This window comes from Lissotriton helveticus, chromosome 10 (assembly GCF_964261635.1).
Source record: "Lissotriton helveticus chromosome 10, aLisHel1.1, whole genome shotgun sequence".
NCBI lineage: Eukaryota > Metazoa > Chordata > Amphibia > Caudata > Salamandridae > Lissotriton > Lissotriton helveticus.
In genome coordinates this window covers 225,743,291-225,767,088 of record NC_136071.1, presented here as the reverse complement: position 1 = coordinate 225,767,088, position 23,798 = coordinate 225,743,291, and the positions used below count along the sequence as shown (strand labels likewise).

The 23,798-nt window shown below is 43.4% G+C and overlaps 2 protein-coding genes across 2 annotated transcripts in view; one reads left to right on the top strand and one right to left on the bottom strand.

The window, feature by feature from the left end:
- SLC5A10 (solute carrier family 5 member 10) overlaps positions 1-23,798 on the top strand; it is a 733,155-nt gene that overhangs the window by 252,960 nt on the left and 456,397 nt on the right. The window contains 4 exon segments of the mRNA XM_078665174.1: positions 30-110; positions 6,444-6,649; positions 22,249-22,310; positions 22,312-22,382. Of these exon segments, the coding sequence (XP_078521300.1) occupies positions 30-110; positions 6,444-6,649; positions 22,249-22,310; positions 22,312-22,382 (420 nt within the window).
- The window catches only part of FAM83G (family with sequence similarity 83 member G), a 148,120-nt gene continuing 131,100 nt past the window's right edge, over positions 6,779-23,798 (bottom strand). The window contains exon 5 of the mRNA XM_078665173.1: positions 6,779-7,387. Coding sequence (XP_078521299.1) covers positions 6,980-7,387 — 408 coding nt within the window. The 3' untranslated portion in view covers positions 6,779-6,979. The remainder of the gene's footprint in view (positions 7,388-23,798) is intronic.

Sequence of the window (23,798 nt, the reverse complement as noted above, 5' to 3'; positions counted from 1 at the left end):
CCATTAATATGTGTGGTCTTCTTGTGCAGGTGGCCTGGCTGCTGTCATTTACACGGATGCCTTGCAGACGGTCATCATGATGGTGGGCGCCATTATATTAACAGTTCAAGGTGAGAAGCAGTGACTTGGTGCCATGGGCGGAAGTTGGATAAGGGTTGAATCAGATTCTGATGGTTGGTGGTGTTGCTTCTAGTTGGTGTAGGTATGAAGACTTATGCGGACCTAGTTGCATTTTAGTTCACCTTTATCTGACATTGGGAATACATTTGTTGCTTATGGACTTAATTTTGCACCCACCCTGGTGGTGTTATTGTATTAGTCTCTTGTCGTAGAACCATACCCGCTCCTTTTAAGTTCGAAGTTCCACCTGGAATTTGCAATGACCCCCCCTAATTTTGGAACATCTACTTACCTGATGCCCTAACAACTTTACATCCCTGTTTGCTAAATTAAACAAACTTGTTGATAGTGCTTCTACTGGCTGCCGGAGGCTCTGACTCGGAATCTGGGCAGTCTGTAAAGCCGACTCGGTGGGAAAACAAACTGAAACAAGACAATTTTAAGCTGTACAAATATGAAGTCTTTTATTTGTTCCTTTTGCCTTGCAATCTTCGGTTTTACAATACCAGGGTTCCAAAAAACATATAATAAATAAGATAAGGTTGTTGGACTGACCCTTCCATCCCTGAGTCATACCCATGAACAAAAGCTTTCACAAATGCCTTTCACAGAACCAGGGCCCAATACGCAGGAAATGGAGGCTGACTGCCCACCTTGATTTAGCTCACAAATATATTCTTTTTAAAGAGATATACCAGTAATAAAGTCCTTTTAGCAGCATAGGCTGTGAACTCTGACCGAATGACCTCAGAGACACCTCACCACTGAGCCATTCAGCCGCAACATACCATTCAGCAATGTAGATGACGGTAGGTTGAAGATGGTGCACATTGGACAAAATCTCCTAGTTTGCTGCTCCTGGCGTGGCAATCAAAGTCACTGCAATAGCAACTGAGTGTTACTTGGCAATGACTAGGCATTATCTTACACTGATAATGTCTTATGTTATGTGGCAGCCTAGAATGCTTATCACACGAACGCCTGGCACCATAGACTTAGGTGATTATTCTTATTAGGGAACAATGCTTTTAAAAGTCTAAATAGAAAGTCAAGATTTCTACAGAATCTCTATCAAGATGGCTGCCCTGGCATCAACACCTCGATATTTATCTCCGCCATGCAGTAGAGCAGAAGACCTCTGAGCCAATGAGAAAGCAGAAATCGTTGGCTGGTATCTTGAAACAGAGTTGACAGGAAATACATTAACAAATTAGGGAGCGAAGACAAGAAAATTACCAAGTACTTGGGGGTTGAAGAGGTAAGAACCGTCAGCATTTAAGTGATAGGCAATGTATGAATGATTTGGTCTCCAGTGGTTAAGGTGATATGGTCTAGCAGCCAGTACTAAGCTTCATCAACCTAACGACCAGGGTTCTCATCCCAACTTTGCCACTTAACATAATGGTGAGAGACACAGTTAATCACTTTTACTCCTTCCATCTCACATTCCACTCTAGACACAGGTCCTTCTTCTATGTCCATGCTCCTTCAGAGAACATCACACATTTGTTCTGAAATGCACAGAAGTGTTACCACAAACTGAGGAAATGGCTCATGACAAAAGAGAACTGGCTGTGGTGGGAAAGTCTTTCTCAGATGTTCCTTTGAAAAAAGTCAAGCCACTGGTGCAGTAGGACAAGGCAAAATACCCAAATCAGATCTTGGCTGAACAATTAGAAAAGGGTGATATTCTCAGAAAGTCTTAAAGTATTACAAGGTGGTTAAGGCTGCGGATGATTAAATCACAAGTCAGGAGAACCTGGAATGTATCTCTGTTCCAGACCTGCTGGCAATTTAGAAACCTTTGTAGGACTCCATAAGGGCAGCTGATCGCCATGAGAAGACTCTCAGATGTTCATGGCAATGACTGTCCCACAGCCCACCACTGCTGGCAGTGGACAGAGAAAAGGTCCAACAAAATTCTAACTTCATCAAGACCTCTAATCAGTTTAATTTAGTCTGCATTTGATTTTAGCAGATTTATTTTCTACAGGTTTCCAGATACACCAGTAAGGGATAAGGAATCTGGCATTGTCAACCAAACCATGTTGCAGACTGTGCTCCCAAGTGCTGATAGAAGCAGGAGAGAAACATCCCAACACACTTGATACAAAAGGCACCATTTTTAACACAAGAAAAATTTCACAAGTTATTTACAGTAAACAAAATACATCTGCACAGTTCATAAAAGATTCTATTTGGTCGTGAAACCCTGCCCTGCCACAAACCCCTCCTCTTTAAAAACGAACATTCATATTCACACTGATGCTGCCAGTTAGCATGGCTTTTTTTGTCATTTTCATTTCTCCCCATTCCTCCTCAACCCTAGGCAAACAGGACCCCTCCTCCTCCAAAATATCCCAAGAGTTCACAATGTGCAATAATTTCTACTTACAAACATTTCATATTTTTAAAGGTTATTGCAATAAAAAAATAACTGAAAATTCCCCACAACATATACAAAATCTCACAGGAGTCAGTTATAGAACAATTTCATCCCTGATGAGAGACATGTATTTTAAAAAGTTGGCATAGATAGTTTTGTTATACCCTAAGCTTAAAGTAAGAAATCAAGCCCTTTGTAGCGAAAACTGAAGGAGACCCCCAGGACTTGTCTGTAATTTAGCAAGCACCGGAGGAACTGAAATCCCAAACTCTGGTCACCCTAAACTGTCAATACTAATGTAGTCTGACCCTCAAGTGTACAGAATACAGGATTCAATATGTAGAGATCTGTGACATTTTTACTTCCAGCTATTTTGTTTCTAAATGCACAGAGTCCATACTTTAGTAACCATACCGTATTAAAAAACAACAAAAAACCTGAAGATTAAAATGTAAAATGTGGAGGAGAAATGCCTTGTGACCTGGAGTAGCACTGGCCTTCTAATTTGTGGATGACACCCTATCACTGGGAAGCAAGGGGGCAGAGTTTCTCTCTGTCATCACGTTTAGTGCATTGTGCTAGGGGTTGTACAATGGTACAACGCAAGCAATTACTTCACATGCCTTTGACATGCATATTTTAGCGCACATTTTTTTACCGTAAATATGCCGATACCATGCATTGTTTTTAGATTTAAAAACAATGTATTTGTGGGCGGAGACCCCCCACTCCCCCAACTTACCTTAATTGCGTGGTATGGGTATGCGTTGTACATACATATTTTCAGTACAAATATGCGTGGTAAAAAATGCGTGGTAAAGGCACAACGAGGTAAAAACCTTGTTGTAAAGGCTGTTTCCCGTGCTAGGTGATCTTCGGCTTTCCATGGGATGGACAACAGTTACTTTGTTTCTTTATATAGCCTGTGTTGAGCCCTCATAAAGAAACAAAGTAACATGCCTCTCTCTTCCACTAGACATGTATCAGAGAATAGTAAGGATGGAGGAAGATGGCAGCTCCCAGAAGTTCATTTTTATCTGATAAAGTTGGAAACAAATGGCTTAACAGATAGAAGTTTCATTGGGAACACTAATGTGTGATACCTCACCCAAAAACGTGTTTGGTGGAACCTTCCCTTCACATATGGCTTCTTGGTTTGTTCAGACTTAAATCTGGATTTGTTTGTTGTTTTTAAGGCAGTAAGGTGCTTCCTTTTTTCTTTTCTTTTTTTTCTGAGACGTTTTGCATAGAAACCCTACAAAACAATTTAAGTAGCAATTCAAGAGACAGTAAACTGGAGATGCTGATTAAGTCAACCGCTCACAGTCCAGTCTTACCACCAATGTCATACGATGAGGTAGCAATGTGTGGAATTGACAAAGTTTTAAGGCATCATTTTTGGGATGTTTGTAACCTCCGGTGAGACTTACTTAGCACTTTACCCTTCTGAGGTAGATGCATTGAGAACCAAATTTGTTGGCTATATAGTGTCTTGAGATCACTTAGAAGGCATCAAATGCTATGCAAGCGAGCCTTAACTCAAAGCCAGAGGTGGGATAAGAACAGGCCAGAACTGAACTCCTGAAATTTACAAGAACAAAACATGCTTTCGGTATTCCTTGTGGGAACATTTACAACCTCAAATTGCAGCCGATGGACAGCACTGGTGTGCCTTATTTTTAGAGCTGGCCAAACCATACATTCAAAAGAACAGTTACTGTATCAGACTACATATGACAAAGAGATATTTGATGGGGAAGTGGTATTTGTAAAAGGAAACAACATATATGTTTGAAATTCTCAGAGGTGGGTCACACTGATAGTGCAGGTGCCCAAATGATGTCTTAGGACCATTGCGACCAAGATTGCAAAATTCCAATGTTGCAAAATGCCAGGCCTGCCTAGAGTCCATCAAACGCATCTTTCCTTCACCACAATATATTCCTTGTCTCTGTCCTCTTGGTTATTTTTCAACAATGTTTTTCTCAGTTTGTCACTGTTTTCCTGTCTTTATGTTCCTCCTTTCCTGCTTACCCACCTCTCTTGCTCTCTCTCTCTCTCTCTCTCGGTCTGGGCCAAAGTCTGGTAATTAAAAATTATTCCTAGTCACCAAAATTGAGCACTGGTGCCCACCACATGCAAACAAAGAACTGTCTGTAATTCTCCCTTTCTATAGCGCAATCAAGCAACACTGTCTGCTGTTCAGTCACACCTTTTTGCCCAAGAAACCATCCAAAATAGCAGTTTTGTATAACTGTGATAGGTGGGCATTATTCAGAACACGCTTCCAGCACCAAAATAGTTAATTACAAGTTTTGCCCAAAACGTTTGAAGGAAACATTTTTAGGTGAGTTGAGAAGTCAAGCTAGCTTAAATTGATATGTATCCATCTGATGTGAAATATACTAGGATGCAAAAATATACACCAATCAGACAAAGGATATGAAATTTGCATCAGCTGTATTGTTACAGTATCGACTGACAAAACATCGTCCTACAACAATATAAGAACAGAATATTGACTACTGATATATCTTCAAGGTAAGTATGTCTACGTAAGTGTAGGCTTACTGTTCTTAACTCCAAATCTACATATGCTGAAGATATTTGATCTTTATGATTTCTAAGTTTATATATTATATATATACATATTTTTGAAAAATCTAACCTCAAACGGTGCTGAGGCAAGAAAAGTCTGCACACAACGCTTCAGATTAGATGAGAATTATTCGGCAACGCGTTTCAACCTGAAAAATTAGGCTGTGACGAAGACCTTTTCAGGTTGAAACGCGTTGCTGAATAAATCTCATCTAATCTGAAGCGTTGTGTGTGTACTTCTCTTGCTTCAGCACCGTGTGAATTTAGATTTTTCAAAAATATTGAACGGGATTTTACCCGCTGTTGTACACCAGCCCCGTTATGTGGACGTGGCCAGGGTGTCTGCGAGACACACGCGATATATACATACATACACACACACACTTATATATAGGCAGAAGTCCAATCGAACGGGAAGGATAGGCGGCACACCAGTCAAGTGTCAAATAATTTTATTCCAAGTGTAAAAATAAACCGAACAACGCGCTTCAGCCGCAACGGCCTTTGTCAAAGTAGGAACTTGACAAAGGCAGATTCGGCTGAAACGCGTTGTTCTGTTTATTTTTTCACTTGGAATAAAATTATTTGACACTTGACTGGTGTGCCGCCTATCCTTCCCGTTGGATTGGACTTCTGCTTATCTCTGGGGTGGCTGTCAACCCCGGCTGGCACCGGCACTTTACGGGCAGGCTATCAGCATTTTTTACAGCACTTGGCGACTTATAATATATATATATATATCTACATGTGTCTTGAAGGTACATATATTTAGAGTTACAATAGCAGTCTAAACTTACCTACGCAAATCCACCTTGATTTAAAGATAGTCAATATCTGGCACTACATATTGTCACAAGATGATATTAAATACTCCGTATTGTGCTAGTGCACCATCGTATACTGCCCCCGGATATTCTGAACTACATGTGCACTTGAAAGTCCTGAGGGTGTTGAAAGAGGGGTGAAGAGGGTTGTTGAAAGAGGAGCAGATAATAACACTTTAACCAGTAAAGTCTGGCTTTCAGCAGTAACAGTGCACCTAGGAAGAGAACCGATTGTGTTCAATTGCATTGCCCATGTTGTAAAGAGGAATCAAATGTCCAAATGTGCAAAACATACTACAACCACTTTTCAAGTTAGTAGACGACATGTAAAAAGACACATGCAAAGAAAATACTATTATTAACATTATGCTATAGCTAAAGTCTGGTATGGGTGAGGGAATGTCCTTAGCATAATTGCTTCTGTATGGATTGGTTCCACCACCGTATCCGATGAGAGAAAATGTTTTTTGCTTATTTATTGTTTTTCTAAAAGCATGTTACCACTACCCTTTCAGCGTTCAACAAGATCGGAGGTTATCACGAACTGGAAGCCGCATATGCTGCGGCCATCCCGTCAAAGATTGTCGCCAACACCACTTGCCACTTGCCCAGGAATGATGCTATGCACCTCTTCCGTGACCCCGTCTCTGGAGACCTTCCCTGGACAGGCATGACGTTTGGCCTCACCATCTTGGCCACCTGGTACTGGTGCACCGATCAGGTAATGTAAACACCTCCCTTTGCCTACACAAAAATACACTTTAAAAATAATAACCTTATGTGCAGTTTCCTTATGATACATTATTAAACAGCAGCAATGTCTAGAATACTTAGATCACAAATAAGGCGCTTTTGGAAGAGCCTTTTAATTCTTAGCTACAAAGAGGTCACACGGGTCAGGACCGTTCCACAGAAATCCCATTGTTCCAGGCACCCACATAGTCTGAAGGTTGATCCTGGCTGCTGGCCAATACGGTCACGGCATATCTTTGGGACTTCTCCTTTTGATGCTGGCTTGCCTCATCCTGGACTGGTGATGCATCTGTGGACATTAGTGGTCTTTGTGGCCTCTCCTTCTGTCCCCCTGGCCTTCCATTCTGGATTTTAGATGCTTTAATTCCGACAGTTTGGAGTAAGGGATGCCGAAGGGGGTAGTTACACTGTCCATTCCACCTTGGGGCTCTGGAAATAGTGAGTTGTGGCTCTGCTTGTTGCCTGTGCTGCGCCGGGGTTGGGACCTGGCCCCACCCAAGTCATTTCCAGTCCATAACTTGTGATCCAGCAGGCCCGTCTTTTTGACAGGGCGACAGTAACCCTGCATTTCACCAGGTGGATCCATTCTAAACTGTCTGTGATGCTGATGCATTTCTTGCTGGTTGCTGGGGTAACCCTCCCTGTCCATGTTGGTTTGTACCGAGGACCCAGGCACTCGAGATCTGTACTGGAAAAAGGGACTTCCCTAAGGAGAGAAAGACAAAAGAAAATGTCATTATATGTGCGGGTATAGCCAGACATTTGCCGTGTGCCCTACACAATGTGTCATAAATCCCAATAATGTATTTAGATAGTTAATGCAGCATTATTGGTGACTAAAGACCCCCATACATTACACTCATAAATCACAATACTTTGAATACTGACAAGACATTGAGTCCTTTTGCTCTCACTCTAACACCAATGAACAATCAGGAAATACAGAAGGTAAAAGAGATGCCAGGGGTCCTGCTATGATCTGGTATGTGATCCTACTCCAGATAAGAAAGGCTTCATCCCTCTCCACGTCTGCAAGGTGATGAAAACCCACCTCTTCACATGCTAGGCTTGCAGATACCGGACCAACCTTGATGAGGTTCCACTGTCAGCTCTGCCGCGTTCCTCGCTGGCAGACCCTCTCAGTAAACAACCCAGCACCCTTTGTCTCTCTACTGGAAGCCCTCTCTCTCACTTTGTATCCCCTCCCTTCTCAGCCTCCTCTGAACTACCTATGATTAAATATCCTTTGTGAGGGGTGGAGTGGCCATCTTTCCATCAGGCATAAAACCCGGGGGGGGGGGGAATGGAGCCATTGGAGTATGGTTTTAAAAGACCAGAGCCACTCTTTCCAACCAGTGTTCCGAAGTAAATTGATGCAGGCACAGCTGGGCCTTCAGGAGAGAACGAGAGACAACGAAGAGAGATCAGAGTCGGAGAAGAGAGGGTGACAGAGAACGAGTGGGTGGAAAGAGACACCGAGCGTGATAGTGCCAGGATTGTAAGGGGTCCAGGCATATTTGCCAGGTCAGCTTTTGATTCTCCGTCTGGCTCGGATGCAGGGCTAGTTTGAACATTTTGGGAGATTTTGGTTCCCAGTCCAGTTCTGCTCATCGTTTGTGTTTACTTTGTACCTAGGGCTCTGCCATAGAAGGCACATACCCACAAATGCCATTTATTTATTTTATAAAGCGCTAGTTGTAGGCTTTGGTGGCTTCAGAATGTAATCATAATCCACTCTTCATTAATTACCTCTCTAATCCAGATCCTGCCATATTTTATAGGGAAGGGGACTATAGATCGCCCACACATTTTGGCCCAGGTTTACTAATGTTCATGCCTTGGGCGACTGCTTGACAAAATACAGTGCTGTAATGCAAGTCGGAGGCAAAACTGTGCCACTCCATGTCCTCTTGGTGGTAGTCATGCATGATATACTGTCTTAGCATGACCACAGCGATGCAGTGGTGTCGTATGCACCGCTTGTACTTGATGCACACGAATGTGTGTCCTTATCCCGCAGTCTTTTTCCCCGACGGGAATCACAACGCAGTTGTTACAACGACCGCGTTGTGATTCCACATACCATTACTCCACAAGTCGGAACAACGACTTGCAGAGGTGGGGGCGCTGGATGTTGAATAGTATAATTTACTATTCCAACTCCAGTCTGTGCGGACACTAGGGAAGGTGTTGGATTCTAAATCCAACACCTTCCCCCTCCGCAAGTTGTTGTTCCGACTTGCGGAGTGATGGTATGCGGAATCACAACGCAGTCATTGTAATGACTGCGTTGTGATTCCCTGCGGGGAAAAAGTTTTGTGGTAAACGTTGTTTACCGATGCACACCCTTTGAGCACAGATTGCAGGTGGCAACGGTTGTACTGCATAATAACAGTTACTTTCGGGTTATGTGGCAGAGCAAAGGACCAGGAAATGAGATGTCACAGAAATCTCCACGGTACAATTATAGGCAGTTTATCCTATGTGTCGCATTATGCAGTGTTCCTGGCCCATGTTTACAACTATAAAGGACTGCAAGTTACTGGTTACATTCTCACTCACTGGTACCCATTTTATCAATATCAGAAGGATGAGACATTGTCTGGGAATGTGAATGTTCAAATTAGTGGCTTTCAAGTTGCACAGATCTCAACGGCTACAAACGCAGCTCGCTGCCCCTTCTCGTTGTTTTGCTAGATGACTGGACTAGATAATAATAATAATAATCCACATTTGTAAAGCGCGAACAATCACCCGTAAGGGTCTCTAGGCGCTGGGGGCCATCGGGCAGATTAAGCAAGCTATTGCCCAGAGTCACATGGAGGGGGCTAATCTGCCGCTGGCGAAGGGGATCGAACCGTGATCCCCAGATTCCAGCATCAGTCGCCCTGGCCACGGCGCCATACCTCTCCCTGGCCGATATTCTTTTTTGTCTCTTGTTCGCAGCGGTCTGCATGTCAGGTGGGTGGAAGCGGATCTGTATGCAGCATTTTAGTAGACACCAGTCATCAACAAGAAATAAGCTTAGTGCATTTCCAAATGATTACCATGTAACTTTAATCATTACCATCAGAAATGTAATTTAAGATGGGAAACCAACAGTTTAATGTTCATCGTATTGCACAGAAATGCATAATAGCAATATTACTAAACGTAGAGGGCCCCATTCTCAAAGTCAAAACAAGAACCTTACACAATACATAGGTTTTGCCTATCTTTTCCGCCCTAGCTTCTATGTGTCTGAATAGGGACACCTACAATCGCTTTTAGGGACACCTACTATTGCTTTTAGGCACAAGGGGAGTTAAGTGATTTGCACATTTCCCATCAGGAGCTGAAGCCACTTTGCCTGATCCCAGGATCCAACTTCAGCAGTTCAGGCACTAGAGCAATCTCCATCCTACTGGTGGAAAGGAAACCGCAGAAGTAGAGAGGGGAAGGATGGAACGTGTACGAGAGCAAGATACTGATAAGTCCTTCTGTACTCAATAGCACCAGGTGTAAAATGAAACTCAATATTAAACAGTATGATGATGATTACAATATCATTAGTTGTATGTCATTAAATGAATATCATGGTTATTAATGTTAGCATTAGCATCATTATGCGTGTGGTCATTATTATTGCTATTAATAACAGTATTATTATTACTATTACTATTATTAGTGGAGATTATGCAGAACTTTCATGTTAGGTTTTGAGGGCCTGAGTATCAAAATATTTTGGGTTCAATTTCCGAGTACAAAAAAGTAGTTTGTGAGAGGAATGCTCAAAGCCTGAATCAGGACTGGTAGAAAATTACCTTCAAATTGTGTTTTTTTGTATTCTATCCGAATGGAGGAATTTAACCAATCACAAGTTTGAAGTTATGGATTGGTTTGTGAGCATTTATCCAGGTTGATTCCACCCACAAATGTAGGTGATCACCCATAAATTGGAATGCTTGTGTGTATTGACATACCATTGGAAGTAGTGTCTCACCATGGACATGCATTCAAATGTATTTCTAGTGATGGCAGGAGTAGAGTCAAAAAGGGGAGTAAGCACCCCATATTTAACGAGGGAGTAGCGGCAACGGTTTCTTGCTTGGGAAAGGATTATCTCCTCGGAGAACCATAAAAGTTAACATTCACATCAAATTCAAGGAGTCAGAATTTACCACCTCTTGGAAAGTTTGCATGAATATCTTACACATTTGAGTACTCTGGGTAATCTCTGACTGGCGTAGAATTCTAGTAGTACTCATTGAATGCTTAGTGATCCCCATAAAAGTCAGCAATTTGCTCCAAAGGTTGAGTAGCTCTATGGGAACTAAAAACTTACTTTACCAAGCAGGGCTTTGAGAAACGGGCCAGAGTATGCATTCCCATCGTTGGAAACTCCAACGAGAGACAACAGCTACTAAGTCAGAATGGCGGCCATGCAACATCTAGCGTCAGAAAAGCCATAAAAGTAATTTGGAAAATGGAACAAAATGCCTATTTTACAAAACTAGAAACAAATATTTTGGAGTAAAATACATATCTGGAGTAAATGGAAATCTGAGATAAATCATTCAAAATACTTCAAAAGAATATCAAACATAATCCGAAAAGCCTAATCAAAATATAGCAGCAAGTGTTATTCAGTCTTTGCCTCTATAGTGCCTTTTACCTCTGTTTTACGTGACACTCTTTTATACCACCTATGTGGTGGGTATTTACAACCAGTTGTAACCATCTAATGCAGGATACAAAACAAAGTGATCCATACATCAGTAAGGAAGGACAACACTTTTTTACATCAGTCAATGTGGACTAATGTTCTAGGATGGCGACTCAACCCCTTTCTACACAGGCTGTGATGGGCTGAGTAAACAGTGCTTACAATCAAAGAGAGAAGCGCAGAACAGGGAAAGGGAGCTTCAAAGGTAGTGTCTGCAATGTAAGTCTACTGCTTTTTAAGTTGTTGAATTGCCGTTTTTAGGTTTGCCCTAGAGACCGCTGTAGATGTTTCACCCGCCTAATAATCAAAACATAACCAAAAATACATACAAATATATATGCTCAGTAGCGTTAGTCTTGCTATGAATAAGAAAAAAAGTTACATTTGTACTGTAAAAACATGTGTTATGTAATTTAATCACAAAACTGCAATTGGTGAATGAATTGATGTTGCAGAGTAAATAGCTTAAACTGCATAACACGTGAAGAGGCTATAGAGTTTCTTTATGTACATTAATTGTAAAAAACTTAGAGAGGAATTATAGTTTAATAATTTGGGTACCAGTAATTTGTTTACATATTACCCATATACACCTGATATTGCAAGAAATGTGTTCCCTGGAGAGCAACACACTGTCTACCTACATCTCTTCACCGTGACGGCATTTTGTCCGTGCACTTTCACCTAAAGAGTAGTCAACTTCAGTGCCACAGCTGGTGAGCCATATCTGCCTTCATTTCATTCTTTCATTTTTACGTTGGGTCATTTTTTTACTTTGTTTTCATGCAAACAGAAGCATACGACCAGAAGAAATCAGTATTTTTTATTGTTTAACATTTTGATGCCAATGGCATATTTTCACAGAAATATTGCTGGCACGTAAAGCCATAGCGATTAGCTTTGCCAATGCTTGTATATTGGTATGAGCTTCCCGAAATTTCTTCTGGTTGGCGACCTTAATATCCATGTAGATGTCTCTGACTCCTCTGAGGCTCGCCGACTGGGGGAAGTTTTTGAGTTAGCACAGCTCAAACAATGGGTGGTTTCTCCGACTCATGCGGGAGGCCATCTCCTTGACTTGGTTTGTTCTAACTTTTCCATTAAGGCGCTAAGCTCAGAAAAAGTAACGTGCTCGGATCATGATTTTATTAGGTTTTCATGGGAGGTGGAGGGTGCTGGTAGATCAGTTTCTGCACTACCCATCAGCCATCCCCAGAAGGTCAACTTGGTTGCGTTTGGCCGGGCTCTATCTAGAGCCCGCCCAAAGCTGACTCCTGTGATAGGGGAGGCGGTTAGTGGTTTCAATGGGTGGGTGCTGCAGGCGGCTGATGCTTCTACGAAACATTCTACTATGTCCAGGTTTCGTCGCACTCCCTCTCAACCTTGGTTTTCTCCAGAGTTGAGGGAGATGAAATTGGGATGTAAAAAGCTGGAGCGAGCATGGAGACTCAGGTATAGTCCGCCTTACGCACAGCCCAAAAGGACTACTATGCCGCTATTAAGATAGCCAAAGGGAACTATTACGCAGGGAGAATCGCCAAAGCGGAAAATAACAGTAGAGAGATTTTCTCTATTGTTAAAAGTTTTTTATCCCCTGCTGCTGACACCCCCATACTCCCCTCCTCTGTGCAATGGTGTGAGGATCTGTCCGATTTTTTTATCAACAAAATAGCCAAGATTCAGAAGGATTTGCTTTCTGCGATGCCAGTAGATAGCCTAGTGGCTGGCCCCCCTTTTATGCCTTGCCACGGTGATGTTCAGCAGTTCACGGATTTTTCACTGGTTGCGGAATGCGATATATTACCTCTTCTCCAGTCCCTTAAATCGGGCTCTCCTTCTGACCCTTGCCCGGCTCGGGTACTCTCAGAGGTGGCTAATATTGTCTGCAGTGAGGTTACTCAGATAGTGAATCTCTCTCTATCCTCAGCAGAGGTTCCCATAGGCTGGAAGCAGGCAAAGCTTTTGCCGCTTCTAAAAAAACCAGGGCTGGACGCTACTGTTCCTGGGAATTATCGTCCCATATCCCTTTTGCCAGCGCTGGCCAAAATATGTGAGAAAGTGGTCTTTCGTCAACTTGAGAGCTTTGTGGAGACCTCTAATGCTCTGCATCCAGCTTAATCAGGCTTCAGGGCGGCCTATAGCACGGAGACAGCTCTGGTTGAGATGGCAGAGTCTATCCGGGAGTGTTTGGACGGAGGCGGCAGAGCGGTCCTGATTTTGTTGGACCTCTCTGCCGCGTTCGATACCGTTCCTTACGAGCTCCTCCTCGCCAGGCTGTCTGCTATAGGCATCGGTGGTGGTGCCCTGGCCTGGCTGTCCTCATTTTTATCAGATAGGACACAGCAGGTCTGGATGCCGCCTTATGCCTCTGAACCCAGACCACTCCTGACTGGGGTCCCACAGGGATCCGCTCTTAGTCCCGTACTGTTCAATATTTACATTACTCCCCTGGTATACCTGGCGGAACAGTACGGGTCTAAGATTATAGGGTACGCCGACGACACGCAGTTGTTGTTTACCTGGCCTGATGACCATCTGGATACTACAACAGTCCAGCTTTGTTTGTCCTCTGTCTTCCGCTGGCTGACTAGGGCCCAGCTGAAATGTAATGAGGACAAATCTGAGGTCCTCTTCTATGGTTCCTTCCCTTCCAATTTCAAAAATGCGCTGTGGCCCCCGAACATTCCTAGCCCCAAGGCGATGGGTGGCCCCGCAAAAAATCTCGGCATATGGTTTGGAGAGGACCTAAGATTTGAGGACCACGTAAAGAAATTATCCGGGACATGCTTTGCTACTTTGAGAATGTTACGAAGTTTTTTTCCACTGCTGCCTAGAGAAGCAAAGGAGACTGTCGCTCGAGCTCTCATCCTAGCAAGGCTGGACTACGCGAACGCCCTGTTTAGCGGTATTCCCGCTTATCTGGTTAATCGCCTCCAGGTTATCCAGAACGCTGCTGTCCGTCTTGTATTTAATGTTCCGAGATGGAAGAGCGTTCGCTCTCACATGTGCAGCCTCCATTGGCTGCCAGTGTCACAACGCATCTTGTTTAAGTCTCTGGTGCTCTCGTTTAGAGCAACCCATGACCAGGGACCTGCCTACCTGAAGAAGCGGTTCACCTTTTATGCCCCCACACGAGTTCTTAGATCGTCTTCCCTGTTCAAGCTGACTCTCCCTCGCTTTAAGCGAACTAGACTGGGGTCCAGTCCATAGCTGTGGTTGCTGCCCGGGCTTGGAATGCCCTTCCTCTCCATCTGCGCTCCATTCAGTGTGTAGCCCAATTTAAGAAAAATCTAAAAACCCATCTTTTTAAAACTGTGACATAAGTGGATCTCCGCCCTGTCTTCTTCTGCCATCTCCCACCGCGCCAGGATACTCCCAAGTAATAGAGCGCGCTATAAAATGGTTTATACATACATACATACACATACATACATACATAAGACTTGTACTGCTCCGAGAATCATTCTCCGTGTGCAGTGTCTAAGTACTGACAACCATAACATATATGGCACTTTCATTATAATGATATGCTTCTAGTTTTACAGAGCGAAAACAAGCGCAAAAAAAATAATAAACAGGTTTACATGGGAGATGCTATCTCTGTAGTCTAAGTAAACAGCGCCTCGGGGTAGGCCTCACAGCTCTGCACTTTCAGATGTTCTTTCTGGACAGAAGACTGCTTACAGGAGGTTCCTGATCTAACAGTGAGTGCGCTGAGAGTGCAACCACAGATTGTAACCAGAGGCCCATCACACCTCTGGCCTCTGCTCCATCCAAAGGCACACCGATTCCACTCAGCACCGGGGGTCTCCTGGTGCTGGGGTCTGTGCATGATTACTGGGCCTCAAGAATATTAACGCAAACCTGATTGTGTCCCATATCGATAACAAAAAGAATACAGTGGGAATTAGCTCCGGTACACTTCACATGGTTTTATACCAAAGACTGCAGTGGGAAAAAAAAATCAGGGACTGGATATCAAGTTAATAATATTAATAATGTACTTTATTGGGCAGAAATTGAATTGTCTACACGAGTTTAAGTATCAGGGGTCATAGTTACAACACTCAGTTCTTTTATGAGCCTCAAGGACTGGTCATTTGGTAACCTTATAACTTGGGCTGCTTGTCTGACTGAGGCCATTGTATGACCAGGCACTCTAGACAGGCGAAGAGACACTTGTCAACCTGGGGAAGTCATTTTGGGGCATTGACATGGGAGTCATTTACGGGAAGCTAGCATCAGTCACCATCAATCTAGGTGTCTATGTAAGTAGGAGTAGACTACAAACCTACCAACAGGGCACCAGGTACAAGAGTTGGGGATAAACGGGGTGATTTCCATAGCTGACTGACGTCAGGGTGTTGACATCACACGCAGCTGAGGTATCGTCTGAAGAGAGGCCTACTTCGCTAAATGTGACTGAGAGCGTACGCGTTTCAGATCAACTTCTGAATGGAGATCCCCAACCTTGGAGTGCAGCAAGGTCGAATGTGCTTACATCTAAAAACTGCTTACTGGGTCAATGCACCAGTCCCTAAACAAGCATTTACAATGCAATTGGTTTGTATTTGCGAAAGTTTAAGCTAGTGGCATTGTAAATGGCAATGCCTTTTATTTATCTGTTTTGATAATTAGAACACAAATAAAAGGCATTGTCATTTACAATGCCAATGGCTCCGACTCTTGTAAATGCGAGACCTATTTCATTTCAAAGAAGCGGCCGCCATTGTCACAGGCTGCATGGAAAGTGAAAGCACGCATGGCGCACTGAATGTCGCAGGAAAGCACTTTGTACCTGCAGTAGGAGAAACTCATTAAAGAAAATAGAAGTACTTACAGACTAAAAAAGACATACCGTGTAACAACAGAAGTTAAAGGGCCAGTCCTCACGGGAGGTTAGAGTTGAAGACAAGGCGGTACTAAGGAGAGACTAAAAAGCCTATTAACAAATCTGAATCCAGCATTTACAAAGGACAATGACACAAACCAATGAAAAATACGGGCGGAGAGTGGGCAGAGCTTCAAGTCCATACGTTAATACTGAATGCCTCGCAGAGCAGCGCATGTGCTGCCAAGGCGCGACCTAAAAAGGAAACACCAGTACCAAGGGCTTAGATCTGGCATTGGTGCTTGCTAAAAGGAACATAGGGCCAATTTAGAAGGCTACACATGCCCTAGTGATAGGTACATGGAACAGGGAAGTAATATAGTGGGTGTAACTTCATTAAATGTGGAAAGTAGGAAAGAAAATAGAAACAGAGAGGCCATTCAGCATGGCAGGAACTGTTACAGGTACGAGTGAATGGTGGTAATGATAATATGCCTCCTTCAACACTGAGTGGCAAGTCGCTTGGCAGTCACATGTAAAAATTAGATCATTACTGATCGATGCCTGTGTTACATTGACGTTTCTGCCACACCACCCATTGGCAAAGAGAAGCAATAGCAATGGAAAATCACTTCCCGCCATTTTACCTCTGTCGAAGATGAACCTGTCCCGTACCTTTGTTTCTTCAATATCAAAAGCTCCATAGTATCCTGTTAGCAACTGCCCTAGGTGAATTAGTCTTGGGCAGATCCTCTTATAAATGAAGCCATATATACTGTTTGCTTATGATTAATGGCACAATGTTTTTCGATAGCCATTTTATCAAGAGTCCTCTAATGTTTTATTGTTTCTAAACTTTTGTTGACACCTTAGCTGGCATTTAATTTTAGCATGTAAACCAATAATCACGCAAAGAGATAGCGTTAACAATTTGTTACAGGAGCACAAAGACAGATGACCTGCAATATGTTTATTACAAAATGCAATAAGTTAATTGAAAAAACCTTGGAATGTAGCACGAGAAGGAATTACATCTTCCTTCACCTTACACTATTTTGATTCTGTGCATAGAGGCAATGGCGTAACATAGACCCTCACAGTCACGTGGTGCGGCGGCCGAACTGCAAGCGCCCCCTCAGCACAGTACCCTTGCCTGAGAGCTCTTGATCGAGTCAGGAGGGGGGGGCTCTACACATACCTTGCAGGCGGGCCCCCTCAAGCTTTGTTGCACCACTACATAGAGGAGATCTTGATCCTGCTCCCTAGGAGTCCACTTATTGAGCAAATCTCAGACTCATAGCTTTGTAGTTGAGACAAAAGACTCTGCAAATGATGCGGGGATGGTGAAGAGCGCCAGTGGAGTTTTCCTGCCTCTACCGTCCTTTCCACCCTTTGAGGAGGAATCAAAGGCTGTCTGAACTCAAACGCAAATTGAAAACGGACTCTTCACATACTTGTGTCGTTGTTCTACATTCTATAGTGTGCTCCAACCATGTCATACATTTTGAGTCCCCAATTCTCTCGGGTCCCACACACACACCGCCTTAGGAAGCAGTGTGTTTCTTTTGATTGTAGGAGCACATGAATAGCAGCTTTAATGAATAAACCTTCTCTTCGGTCTACTCTTTGCTTCTTATACCATTACACTCAACACTGGGGACGTGCAACTAGTCTACACACTGCAACCACTGTAATAGTACGATCAGTGTGAAGCTCACCAGAGACAGGATGGAGCATTAGTAAGGGTGTGGAGGAGTTCCACCGGAATTAGCTCAGCAGGACAAGCCAACAAGACTGGCTGTCCAGGTAGGATGCAACCCACTTCAAGACAATAATACTGAAACCATTCTTGAGGTGGTTGCGTTGAACATTACTTTGTAGTCAATGGTATAGAAGGCTGCTGAGAAGTTGATTTATGGTTATCATCATTAACCACTTGATAGTTTTGAAGGAGGCCATTTCTCTTGATCTTTTCATGAACATCGTCAGCAATGTTTTTTGATGATAGTCTTCACAAATGGTAGGTATGGCACGTGCCTGTCTTCAGAATTCATGCTGTGGCCCATCAGAGTCTGTCCTGTCTGGAGGAAGCCTGGGAAGATGTCTTGGGTGATGAAGGTATTGATGAACTTGAGCAGTGATCTTGCAGCCAGACCGATGATATTTCAGTAACAGTGGTGGTTCCTCCGCTAAGGCGGAGGAGCGTCGCCCCACTGCTTTTCACAGCGAAAAAAAGGAAAAATAAAATGATAGTAACTCAACGTTATTATCATTTAATTTGTTCCTGCTGTGGTGTCTTGGCCATGCGGGGCTGCTCTGCCCTCAAAACACAGGAGGGTGAGTGGTGGGCAATATGTAGATGCGCATAAATGCTTGCCTGGCCCTCTCGGACTGGCCAAGCATTCATGCACACTTTGCATGTTCTCAACCCAGGCTGCATTACAGACTGGGTGGAGAACATGCCAAGGCACCCATTCCCAGGCTTAGCGCCGAATTATGGCGCCCAGACCATTCACAACATTGCATTGCAGCGTTGTGATTGGCTATGGGCAGCCTGGGAGCCCGGTTACTTCCTGCTTACCATTTGCACAGAAGAAGCCAGGAAGAGGACAAAGAGGCAGCGGCTGGCCAGCCAGCCAGCCGGACGGCAAGTGTTTGTTTTTTAACACCCCCATCTCCCCCTCTCCACCCCCTGTTGCTTCCTGGCAGCAGCCGCCACTGTTCACTAAGCATGCAGATATGAAGTTTTCCTCTTAGGATGGGTCCTTCAGCAAGTTCTGCAATCTTGGCAGGTCGTCATTGGAAAAAATGTTGAAATGTGTCCATCTGGTTGCTTTTGGGTGTGTAAGAGGGCAATGGTTGGTGCTTCTGTGTTTTCGATGTGAAGTCTGCTGATTTTGTAAAACAACACTCATGATTAATATAATCCAGACTCAAGTTTCCAAAACAGATATTTTTTATTTGATCGGGGTCACAGCTCAAGCGATTTCACTTCATGCTATGCCTTCTAGGAGGGTCGATGGGCATGTAATGGAATTTATTCTATCCCTGTTTAGTGAAATGATGCAACTGTTGGGGGCAATTAGTCAAGCGGGTAACTTGACTCACCAAATCCCAATGGTGCTTCCTGTGCAATAGACTAATATATTCCAGTTCTTGGTACTCCTGATTTATTTTGAGTTTAATATTTGAAGATGGTGCCCCACCTTCTGCCTTGGAACAGTTTGCAGAAGAATGCACACCGGCCTGAGCCTGCAAGCCTTTGTCATTAAAACATGAAGGTCTTTGATCAAGGAGGGGAAGGTTTGCGCATTTCCACCACACCTCATCAGCAAACAGGACGCAGGGAGGGAAAAAACAGCAGTAGGCAGGTATCAAATCTCCAGTGGTTAAGACACTGACTCTATGTGCTTTTAACACTTCCCTGTCAACTGATGCAACAAACTTGCTGGATGAATGTCTAACGCGTATTTTTCAATTTTGAGCCAATAACACTAAGACTTGTAGTTGTTCAACATGGTAAATAGAGGCTCAAAAAGCCCAGCATGCAAAGTGTTGTTGGCTAAGCTGTCAGAACTGGGTGAATGTGCCACACGTGGCCTCGGGCCTTTTGGCTGCACTGTGTGTGTTTCTACCTCACGTGTGTCCTAGACATGACAGAACAGGGCAGGAAATCTGTTGCCAAACCACTAGATTTGTTCTCTAATCTTCTCAGTATTTTTGCGAGGCTGGCAACAGATGTGAGCTTTTGGTAGGAATCACTGAAACCAATAAGTGTATGCTCCCCAGTGAAAAGATTCACATCACTACATCTTTTATCTGTGTTGTGAATCTGGGTTGTAATCCTGCTGAGGGCCTGTAAGAGCTGCTAGTGGGCAGCGTGATAGGTATTGATTTTATTCTAAAATGTATACCTCTTACATGCTTGTTACTAGGCGCTGATCGGTAAATTCCATTCCGCTTGCGGAATTTACGTTCCGCAGAGAACGCGAAATTGCCAAAATTCCGTGATCCGCGTCTTTGCAGAATTTTTTGCTTGTTCGCACTTTCAAAATGTGTGTTCGCGAGTATATTTCCCCCGAGCACGCAAACAGCATTCGCGAACAGGAAAAAAGCATCGCAAACAGGCAGAACAAGCAATTTCGCGTGTTCGCGGAACTCTGCGTGCTCACATAGATTTTGTACCGTTTCGTGGAGCTTTGCGGAGCGCGACCATGCAAATTCCGCCCACCCCTACTTGTTACAGGGTTGTAGTTAGGATAACTCAGCAGGTTGAGCAATATATAACATGCAGGTCTAGGGGTCCTCTGCTGGCCAAACCACCTCAGCCATCCACGCTTCAGAGCTTGCCATTGAGTTAAGTAAAAAAAAAAAGACTCCTCTTTAAGAGCCAATAGACGCTGTAGTCTGTGGTTAAGGCCACATGAATAGTCAAAATTAATCGGTACCAAAAACAAGCCACATGGCTCAACTCAACCGTACAAACTTCCATAGACCATGCATGGCACAAGCTTCCCCACTCTGTCTTCTCATGATCCAAGGGCCTCCTTACACATGGAACACAAGGGGGACGCATGTACAGTTCTGCTTCGATAACCCATTTTGGTTTTGGCTGCTTCCTTGGAGCCCGAGCAATGCTGTTGAAAGAAGGCACCTTGTCCCTAGAGATAAATGTTCATATAACATTTCTGTATTTTTTCATTATTTGCAGCCAGGGATATGCAAAAAGCTAAGAGGATTATCAACATGTCTCGAATCATTCTCAACATCAATCAAATTGTGGGCCCTATTGAATACTTCGAAGAAAATATTGGTACCCCGCAAAGGCTTGGAGCTCTAAGAAAGTAACTATTTTGCTTTTAAAAATGATGGCAGTGCCAGAAAGAACTGTAATTACAGGGAGCCTGGTCCATAATTTACCACTGCCCACGCCGACTACACATGTGGTCAAAGGGGGCCCTTGACGGAGAAAATTTCTATTTCTATTTAGCGGCCATGTATCTGCAAATGGAGTTACTTGCTACCAGCCCATTGATACAGATTCGGCGTACAGGGAAGTACATTAAAAAAGGGGGTTTTATGAATGCCAGCCATGCCATAATAAAGGCACTAGTTCTTTTTGTGATGTAGTCATTTGATTGTCTAAATCAGTGATACTCAAAGTGCGGCCCTCTTGACCTTTACATGCGGCCCCCTGGTGAACAGCACAAGCTGCTGTTAAACTGCTGAGCACTAATAATCAGAACATTTTTTAAATAAATGAGCAAGCATTTATTATCCTGCCAATAAATAAATGTTTGCCTGTTTGTTTAACCACCTAACACAATCCCTGACCCAGCCAGACGCCCTACCACCACCATGCTGGCATCTGTGTGGCCCTTGGTCACACCACAGACCGTACTTTGTGGCCCCATGGCAAATGTTTGTGAGTACCATGGTCTAGATCTTCTACATCCCAGACTGATGCACTTGTTGATAGAACTGGGCAAAACAATAATAACTACATGCATACTGCTACTTGAATCGCCTGCAACTTTAAGCTGCCAATATATCTCCCACACTTCATTAGGTTAGAACGAAGCAATCATTATGTGATTTGCTCACGGTTACACTGAACCAGATGCAGAGAGGGCCTTCTCTTTCTAATGAGTCTCACAATAATGTCCTCCAAATTGTGATAACCCCCCTCCCCCCATCCCCAGTGGCTCCAAAGTGTATTTGCAGGCTAAGTCACAGTCCCTGCCCCCAGCTTCCTGAAATTCTGCTGTATACCCAGTGCTCTGAAGTGACTGGGCAGAGACATTGTTGTCCTAAACCAAACTTCTCAATAAACTAACAGATTGAATGACTTCAGGTTTCCTGATCTCTCTCTTTCCCTTCCAGCAGAATTCTCTGGGTGAAGGAACCTATCCAGGGAGTCTATACAGAATGCTAGGCCCAGATTTGTCAGTCGCTTCCTCTGCTGAGCTTTTTCATCATGGCCGATTACAGCACAGATGGTTTATGGGTCCTCTCTCTCGCTCTCTTTCAGGTCATTGTTCAACGATCACTGTCGGCCAAGAACCTGAGCCATGCCAAGGCTGGCTCCATCCTGCCAGCATTTGAAGATGCTGCCCATGATTTTTATCATCATGCCCGGGATGATAAGCCGAGCGCTGTACCCAGGTAAGGCTTGCCTAGAGCAGCACAAAAGATGGAAATATTTTACTGATGGGTTATCGAGTCAAATCAGTCAATGGGTAAAACTGCTCCGCTGCAGACTACAACGAGATCCTCTCAATGCTTACGCTTCTTTCGCCGTAAAAAGGGTAAACTACGTTTATTTGGTTTTGCTACTGACGTCAAGGCTGCAGGTGGATGTACAGTTCCAGAAATTGGGTTGAATGTACAAAGAAATAAATGACAATACTATAAAGAGAGGATTCCAGAAAGGGATCTGTGTTTTCTATAGAAAAGTAACTGGCTGGGCTATTGTTTTGTTTTAAACTGTCAAATTTGACCACAGAACTCAAAACACAAACAAAATGGTGAAAATCCTATATGCCACGGAATCCCGTGGAAGTTGACCTCAACATCGCCAACCTCTCTTGTTCTGCTGGGAAAGGGTTAAAGTCAAGAGTGACAAAGCTGCTACCTTTGGGACCTAATTTCGAATCTATGCCTCTGAGATTATTTGACAATTTTGGGATTCTGGGCAAATCAATTTATCTCCCAGCACCTAAAAATGTAAATATGTGAAAAACAAATATGTTAAATATAATGTAATTCTAAAGATGTACATCCCCACTTCATGTGCATTATCATTTAAATACCCAGTTAACGTACACCATCTTGTATCGTCCCCTAACAACCTCCATAATGTACCCCTCTCTATTGTTTACCAGCTAAATTCCCTTTTATATAATATCAATATATAACAATTGTGGAATTTACTATTTTATAGCATTACACAAACTGCTTTGATGTGCAGAATCTCATTCCTTCTGAGAAGTTTCTTCAATTGATTAAGTGGGAATTGCAAGTAGATGAAGCAAAAAAAATTCTGTCTCTCAATGAGATCTGCGTCTCGAATATTATTTAGAACCTGGCGGAGCGGCAAAAATGTCCAACAGCCTGGTCAATTGACATTTCCACCACCACACCTCATTACAACATTGCCGGAAGTAATACGACAATAGCAATTGTCGGCAACGTTTTCTGCACGCTAAAGGCCGCTGGCAAACAGGTTCAGAAAATTGTGGAATATACTAGTGAGCCCACATTAACACTGGTTATCAAGTAGACGAAAGCAGTAGTAATGGCTCACGAAAACTGAATTACCAATATAGGTCACTCTTGTTTACTGGTGGGTTTTAAATGACGGCCTGACAAACTTTTTGTACGAAAATATCAATACAGCACAAAAAGATTTGTTTGAACATTAAACCCTAAAAAGTGTTTTCCTTTCCTACTTGGCGATGGTGCAATCCATAATGGTATGAGATCAGGCTGCTTTTTTTAAATAAAAATCTTCGTTAGTGTAGGTGTAATGTCAGAATGCACAGCTGACGGAGAGCTACTTTGCTTTTTTCAGGTCTACAA